This window comes from Mesocricetus auratus, unplaced genomic scaffold (genome assembly GCF_017639785.1).
Source record: "Mesocricetus auratus isolate SY011 unplaced genomic scaffold, BCM_Maur_2.0 Super-Scaffold_100026, whole genome shotgun sequence".
In the NCBI taxonomy this organism is placed as follows: Eukaryota; Metazoa; Chordata; class Mammalia; order Rodentia; family Cricetidae; genus Mesocricetus; species Mesocricetus auratus.
The window spans coordinates 23,842,087-23,850,755 of NW_024429207.1; the positions used below are offsets into that span (position 1 = coordinate 23,842,087).

Sequence of the window (8,669 nt, forward strand, 5' to 3'; positions counted from 1 at the left end):
CCTCAATAATTTAAATGCTCTCATCTGATTGACAAGGAGGCAATTCTATGGAGGGTGGTATTTTCTTAATTGACAAGTAACATGTAAGGGCCCAGAACACTAAGGGTGGTGTTATGCCTAGGCAGGTGGCACAGAGTATATAAGAAAGCAACATGTGCAAGCCAGGAGGAGTGAGCTAGTAAGAAACATTCTTTCACTGACCCTATTCCAGATCCTGCCACCAGTTTCCTGCCTTGAGTTCCTGTCATGACTCTACATCATATGACTGTAATATAAACTAAACCCTGTATACCATATGAACATAAATGCAAACTTCCTCAATAAAATACTTGCAAAACAAACACAGGCATATTTAATAAAGTCCATCCCCTGAAATCAAGTTTAATGTGTCCTGTAGGTGCAGGTATGGTTCTACATAAGTCAATAAATGTTACAAATTATATTGGTGTACTTGCAGACAAAAATCACATAATCATCTCAATATATGCAGAAAAAAAACTTCAACAAAATCCAACATACTTTCTTGATAAAAGTCCTAAAAATAAGAGGCCTTAAAGGAACATACTGAAACATAATAAAGGCTATATTTCACAAACCCATAGCCAGCATTAACCTAAACAGAGAAAATCTTGAAGCCAGGCCATTAAAATCAGGAACTAGACAGGGATTTTCATAACCCCCACTCTTTTTTTTAAACACAATGAAGACTAGAAATGATGAACATTATTAACAAAGTAGAAGGATACTGTCTTAGTTAGGATTACTATTTCTGTGATAAACATCATGACCAAGGGCAATTTGGGGAGGGAAGGATTTGTTTCACATACAGCGCAATATAGCGTTTATCATCCAAAGCAGTGACGACATGTACCTGGAGACAGAAGCTGATGCACAGGCCATGGAGGAGTGCTGCCTCCTGGCTTGTTCTCCACAATTTGCACTGTCAACTGTCTTACAGAACCCAGAGCCACCTGCCCAGAGGTGGCCCCACTCACAATGGCCTGGGCCCTCCCACATCAATCACTAATTAAGAAAATGCCCTATAGGCTTGCCTATAGTTTGATCTTGCTGAAACAGAGATTCCCTCCTCTCCAGGGACTCTGCTTGTGTCAAGTTGACATAAAACTAACCAACATAACAAACCCCTTGTCAACTTAAAACACAAACACACCACTATTAAGCCACAACCTTTCTTATTCACCCCAAGATCACACATTAATGTCAACACCACAATATAAAATACTCCAAAATTTCAAGTCCCACAACCTTTAAAAATTCAGTCTCTTCAAAATAGCAAGTCTCTTTTAAAATCCCAAATCTCTTTTAAAATTCAAAGTCAACTGCAGGCTCCTGTCAAATCAATAATAAATTAATTTATTTTTTACTTCCAGACAGAAGGACCGGAACATAGTCACAATCTGAACAAAGCAAAACCAAATGCCAAAAGTGTAAATAACTCCATGTTCAATTACCTAGGGTTTACTCACAGTCTTTTTGGCTCCTCCAAAGGGCTCACTGCTCTGGCTCTCCATCTGCAGCATACACAGTGTGTCTTCCGAATTTCTGCCAGCTCTGCTATACCACAACTGCTATTCTTGGTGGTCATCACACAGAACTGTCATCGCCAAAATGCAGGGGTCCTCTGCTACAACTGGGCTGTCCTTTCGTCAGTAGCGTCTCATGGGCTATCTTCTTGGTGCCAATCCTCAACTTGCTTCCATGCCCTTCAATCCTGGGCCTTCAACTTCTACTGAGGCTGCATTTTCTCCAATGGCCTACCATGACCTCTCTCGGTTCCAAGCCTCAGCTGCTTTAAATGATCTCTACATGTCTTCAAAACAAGCACCACCTGGGTGACTTTTGTAAAGGGAAGCTTTTTCTTTGAGAGGAGCCTTCCCGCCAGCCTGGTTCTAGAGCCGCATCAGTCCCAAATAAACACACAGGAGGCTATATTAATTATGAAGCTGTTGGCCTTGCTTGTTTCTTACTGGCTAGCTCTGACTTAAGTAATTACTCCATAATTGTTAATCTAAGTATGTTTCTTACCGGAGAATAGTTCCGGGCTTCCTACCCCATGGCGTTACATGTTGACTTGTGTTTCTCTTACCCAGAGTCCTTCTGGATTCCTAGTCCCTCCTATCTAGATACCCTATTGGCCAGACAGTGCTTTATTGACAAATGCACAGGACTTCCCCCAACAGGTGACTCTTACACTACCAAGTCTGACTGCCAGTTCCCACATCTCACCTCAGTGATGCTGGTCTCTTAATCACCACTAATTTCTTAGCTCCATCTGACCAGAATCTATTGTCCCAGTAAAGCAAAGGTTTTACTTTACTGGTTCTGGTCTCTTGTTAGTCACAGCTCAGTTTTTAGCCCCAGATAATCAGAACCAAAGATTATTAACTCAAAAGGCACAGTAGAGTCTTGTTTTCCCTCTGAAATTTTACAAGCCAGGCCTCTGTCTTTTGTACTGCTCTCAACATTTTTATCTTCCAGACCCCTTCAGAACACCCCAATGATCTCATAACACTCAATGGATTTTTATAGCCTGAAGTTCCAAAGTCCTTCCACAATCCTCCAAAACGCATGGGCAGGTCTGTCACAGCAACACCCCACTATGCTGGCACCAACTTGTCTTGGTTAGGGTTACTATTGCTGTGATGAAACATTGTGACTAAAGGCAACATGGGGATGAAATGGTTAATTTCACTCACAGTTCCATAAGGCAGTTCATCATCAAAAGTATCCAAGGCTGGAACCTAGAGGCAAGAACCTAGGGGCAGGAGCTGAATTGGGGGCTTTTAGAGTCCACATGGCTTGCTCAGTCAGCTTTCTTATAGAACTCAGAACCACCAGCCCAGGGATGGCCCCACCCACAATGGCCTAGGCCCTCCCACATCAATCACTAATTAAGAAAATGTCCTACAGGCTTGTCTACAACTTACTGAGCTTACTGAGACATTTTCTCAGTTGTGGCGCCCTCCTTTCCAGTGACTTTAGTTTGTGTCCAGTTGACACCAAACTACCCAGGTTACATACAAAATCAACTTAGGAAAAAAATGGTAGATTTGTTACACACTGACAACAAATACACTGAGAAAGGGATCATAGAAACACTCCTATTCACAGAAGTCTCAGCAAATAAATAACCATCTAGGAGAAAGCCTGACTAAGCAGATGGAAGACCCCTAAAGTTAAACTTCAAATCTCTGAGAAAAAAAGATAGAGGGAGAGGCACATGTGAGTTCTCAGCTGCTCTTGCTACTGAGGGTTGACTCAACCTTCATGGACTCCAATGCCCTTAAACCATAAGCACAATTAAATGCTTCCTTCTATAAATTGTTATCTTAGTTAGGGTTCCTATTGCTGTGATAAAACATCACGCCCAAAAGCAACTTCCAGAGTGGAGGAAAGGTATTTATTTTATCTTACAACTCTCAGGCCACAATCCATCACTGAGCAAAACTAATGCAGGGAACTCCAGGCAGAAACCTATAAGCAGAAACTGATGCAGAAGCCATGTACAGCTGCTATTCACTGGCTTGCTCCCTATGGATTGCCCAGCCTGCTTTCTTATAGCATCCAGGACCACCAGCCCGGGGTGGCACTGCCCGCAGTGAGTTGGGCCTTTCTGCATGAATCATCAATTTTAAAAAAGTGCACTACAGGTTTGCCCACAGGCCAATTTGGTGGGGGCATTTTCTCAACCCAGGGATGTCCAGTTGCTTCTGTTTCCATTGAGTTCAGATGTACTCAACTTGGCAACCAAGACGGGTTACCACAGTTCTCATACATAAAATGAATACATGATAAGATTCCAGGAGATATGCAATGCAAAAGAAGTAGTAAAGTTAATCCTTTGTCTTTGAGATGTAAAGGGAAAGGACACGGAGTGAAGGAGTAACACAAACGTAGGATTATATCTTCTCTCCTTTGACGAGAAAAGCGGCAGGTGCCTGTTTACAAGTGTGGCGGGATTTTCTCCTCTCCTTGATAACCTATTACCATAGTCAACAGGTTTCTTTACTCATGTTAGTCCCTGTGAGGAGATGTTGGGCGCTGCCCTGGAACCACGCCATGGCGAGATGGCGCTGACATCCGCCTGACAGTTGCAATGACAACCCTGCTGCGCATGAGCAGGAGCTCCCTGCCCACGAGGCCGGGGGTGCCTGTGCCTTACGTCACCTCGGGTGACATAATTGGACCAGTAATTAACTGCCACGTCCGAGGCGAGAGAAACTCTCTATATAAGGAGAGTCCCGTTAGGGCGTGGGGTCTTCGCTTTGTGATAGCTTATGCTCCTCCTCTCAGGAGCAATAAAGCTTACTGCAGAAGGATCCTGATCGTGTGCCGCGTCATTCTTGCGGGCGAGATAGAGCGCGGGACAACTGGTGCCGAAACCCGGGAAACTGACCAAGCCATCGTCCGCACCATCGAAGACCCCTTGGAAACGAGGAGGATTCAGAACTGCAGGCAGGTAAGTTCGGAGAGGTATGCTGATCTGGGACTTTGGTCTGGGGTTGTCTCCGCCTTGGGAGGGTTTGCCTGAAGCAATCGTCCTCCTTGGTATTGTTCTTGTCTTCTTTATACTGGTCACCTAAGCCTCCTGTAGATAAAGGGGCCTGAACAGTCTCTTCTGTCCTTTGCTTTCGTTTTTCCCCATTTGCTGTAAGACGGACGTAGATAAGCCGCGGTCATCTGTACCATTGGTAACGGTGGTGATTAGTCAGACGTAGATAAGCTGCAGCCACCATGGGGTCCTCTCAATCCATATTAACTACCTTGGAGACTGTATTAAAGCAGAGGAATATCAAGGTTGACAGAAAGACGTTACGGAGCTTTGTCAAGGAGGTCGATCGTGTGGCACCCTGGTATGCCCTTTCTGGCTCTCTCACCCTGGCATCATGGAATAAGTTGGGGAGGGATCTTGATCGACACCTAGAGCAAAGAGACCTAAGGATAGGGACCAAGGCAGTATGGAAACTAGTGAAGAACTGTATTGAGGATGAAGCTTGCCAGGCGGCCGTTGTAGAGGGTCAGGCCATTCTCGAGGTAACCCAGGATAGCATGTCAGAAACCGAACGTAGTGAGAGGTCAGGCGCGCGAGAGAAAACGGAGGTATACAAAAGAAAAACTAAGAAAAAGAGCCCTCCTGTTTTAGGAGAGAACATTATAGCAAAACCAGATGCCCTTCCTGGCCTTTCCACTAAAGGGACAGGTCAAATGTATCCTTTTAAAGAACTGGAGGCGCTGAACCTCGGCAGCTCCGCCAGTTCTGAGTCTTCTGATTCCGAACAAGACTCTCTAGGCCCTGGAGATGAGACAGAACTAGAAGAAGAGGCTACAAAGTACGAGGTGGAGAGATATCACCCGGATGGGGAGTTTTTCTCTAAACTGCTACCCAAGGGCAAGGCCTCAGCAAAAGCGATAGCAACTCCATCTGCTCCGCCTATGCCGCTCTCTCCCCCCCCTTATGAAGGGCGTTTACATAGTTTCTCCTTTTTACCTGAAAAAATTAGAAGAAAGGTCCATCTCACCTTCCCCGTTTTCGAAGTAGAGAATGGAGGGCGGGTACATACTCCGGTTGAGTATAAACAGATAAAAGAATTGGCAGAATTGGTTCGTAATTATGGACCTAATGCCAACTTTACTATTATGCAGATAGAAAGGCTTGCCTTGGATCCCCTAACTCCTGCCGATTGGCAGATGGTGGTGAAGGCAGTATTACCAAATATGGGGCAATATATGGAATGGAGAGCATTATGGCATGAGGCTGCCCAGTCACAGGCGAGGGCTAACGCCATAGCACTCACCCCAGAGCAGAGAGAATGGAATTTCGATCTGCTTACAGGACAAGGAGTCTATGCTGTGAACCAAATTAATTACCCTTGGGGCGCATATGCTCAAATAGCCACCCTGGTAATTAGGGCATGGAAGTCACTTACGCAGAAAGGGAAGGCAGGTGGACAACTTACCAAGATTATACAACAACCTCAGGAGCCGTTTTCCGATTTTGTGGCAAGGATGACGGAAGCGGCAGGAAGAATTTTTGGAGATACAGAGCAGGTTAAGCCGTTGATAGAACAGCTCATCTTCGAGCAGGCTACACAAGAATGTAAAACAGCAATTGCCCCTAGGAAAGGAAAAGGTTTGGATGATTGGCTCAGGGTATGCAGAGAACTCGGAGGACCGCTTACTAATGCAGGCTTGGCGGCTGCCATTCTTCAATCACAAAGAAAACCGACGGGCTTCAAGGATCGGAGGCTCTGTTTTAATTGTGGAAAGCCAGGGCACCTAAAAAAGAATGTCGAGCTCTAAAAAGGGTCAGGATACTATCTGTGCCAGATGTGGGAAAGGCTACCATAAGGCAAGCCAATGCAGATCCATAAGAGACCTTAAGGGCAATCTCCTTCCCCCGTAAACCAGGTACAGCTGACCAAGAGCCAAAAAACGGCCAGGTGGGCCCCCGATCCCGGGGCCCGCAAAGATACGGGACTCAGTTTGCCAAGGCCAGTTCCGAGGAGGAGACGACTCCACAAGAGACGTCAGGATGGACTTGCGTGCCGCCACCTCAGTCCTACTAATGCCACATATGGGGGTCCATCCAGTGCCTGCGGCACCTTTGCATCCCCCATTGCCTGATGGTATGATAGGACTTATAATAGGCCGTGGTGCCCTTACTGCGCAGGGACTAATTGTACATCCTGGAATAATTGATAACCACCATATTCCAGATATTCAAATTCTTTGTTCCAGCCCCCAAGGTGTTTTCTCCATCCATAAGGGGGATAGGATAGCTCAGCTTGTATTGCTTCCAGCAAAAGATCAAATTTCACAAGATATAAAAGGTCCGATGGGATCCACAGGGACGGACTCGGCCTATTTAACTGTGGCACTAAATACAAGGCCTAAGTTAACTCTTAGAATTAATGGCAAAAGTTTTGAGGGCATTTTGGATACAGGGGCTGACAAAAGTATTATTTCAACACATTGGTGGCCAAAAAGTTGGGCGGTCACACAGTCCTCTCATTCTCTACAGGGGCTGGGATATCAATCCAGCCCTGACATCAGCTCTAGTGCCCTAACTTGGGAATCCTCAGAAGGACTGAGAGGCCAATTTACCCCCTATGTCTTACCCTTACCAGTTAATTTATGGGGTAGAGACATCCTAACAGAAATGGGCCTTACCTTAACCAATAATTATTCGCCCTCAGTTAGAAACATGATGGAAAAGATGGGGTTTCAAGAAGGCCGGGGCTTGGGACGTCTTGAGCAAGGCAATCCCCGCCCTATATCACCCCGACCTCATGAAGGTAAAACGGGCTTGGGTTTTTTCTTGAGCGCCACTGAGGCAGCACGACCCATACCATGGAAGACGGAGGACCCGGTATGGGTTCCTCAGTGGCCATTAACCTCCGAGAAACTGAATGCCATCATGAAAATAATTACAGAACAGCTTTGCCTTGGTCATATAGAACCATCCACTTCGCCTTGGAATACTCCGATTTTTGTTATCAAAAAGAAATCGGGAAAATGGCGCTTGTTGCATGACCTAAGGGCCATTAATGTACAAATGTTACTATTGGGTCCGGTCCAGCGAGGATTGCCTCTACTCACTGCCCTGCCAAAAGGGTGGCCCCTTCTGATCATAGATATTAAGGACTGTTTTTTCTCCATACCCTTACATCCCGTTGATCGCCCGCGTTTTGCCTTTACGGTACCTTCTTTAAATCATGCAGAACCAGATAAGAGATACCAATGGAAAGTTTTGCCTCAGGGAATGGCCAATAGTCCAACCATCTGTCAGCTCTTTGTTGATCAGGCACTTGCCCCAGTTAAAAGACAGTTCCCGCAGGTCCTGTCTATCCATTATATGGATGATGTGCTGTTATGTCATCAAGATCTTACAGTTTTACAGCAAATGTTCCCTGTCTTACAAAAGCAATTAAGTCAATGGGGACTTTCCCTAGCCACTGAAAAGGTACAAATAACCGACTCCGGATCATTCCTGGGCTCGGTTATCCGACCTGATTTCATTAGACCACAGAAGGTTGAAATTAGAAAAGATAAGTTACAAACTCTAAATGATTTTCAAAAGTTATTGGGTGATATTAATTGGCTAAGACCTTTTTTAAAAATTCCCACCATTGAATTAAAACCTCTATTTGATATTTTAGAAGGGGACCCGCATATCACCTCCCCAAGGAAATTGGATCCCTCGGCAAGCGAGGCTCTTTGCAAAGTCGAGAAAGCTATAACTCAGGCCCAGCTGGATAGGATAGATTATACCCAGCCAATTTTGTTATGTGTCTTGAACACACAAGGTCTACCCACCGCCGTTGTTTGGCAACAAGGGCCTTTATGCTGGGTCCATCCTCGAGCTTCCCCTGCTAAAATTGTTGATTGGTATCCAGCTGCTGTTGCACAATTGGTTATAAAAGGCATTAAAATGACAATAGAATACTTTGGTCTGGAGCCTAATATCATTGTTAGCCCCTATACTCCGGATCAAATACAGGTTTTGGCCGCCACCTCTAGCGACTGGTCAGTCCTATGTGCTTCATTTTCAGGGACCTTTGATAATCATTATCCCAGGCATCCACTTTTACAGTTTGCTTTGGCCCAGCCTTTAGTTTTCCCAAAAATTACCTCTAATACCCCAATTA

At 45.2% G+C, this 8,669-nt stretch overlaps 1 protein-coding gene across 1 annotated transcript; it reads left to right on the forward strand.

Annotated features, from left to right (window-relative positions):
- The first annotated feature begins 4,755 nt into the window (after nt 1–4,755).
- Nucleotides 4,756–6,321, forward strand: LOC121134107 (igE-binding protein-like). Its single transcript, XM_040731734.1, has 2 exons — nt 4,756–5,086; nt 5,243–6,321. The coding sequence occupies exons 1-2, from the start codon at nt 4,756–4,758 to the stop codon at nt 6,319–6,321; spliced, it is 1,410 nt and encodes a 469-aa protein (XP_040587668.1).
- Nucleotides 6,322–8,669: the final 2,348 nt, after the last annotated feature.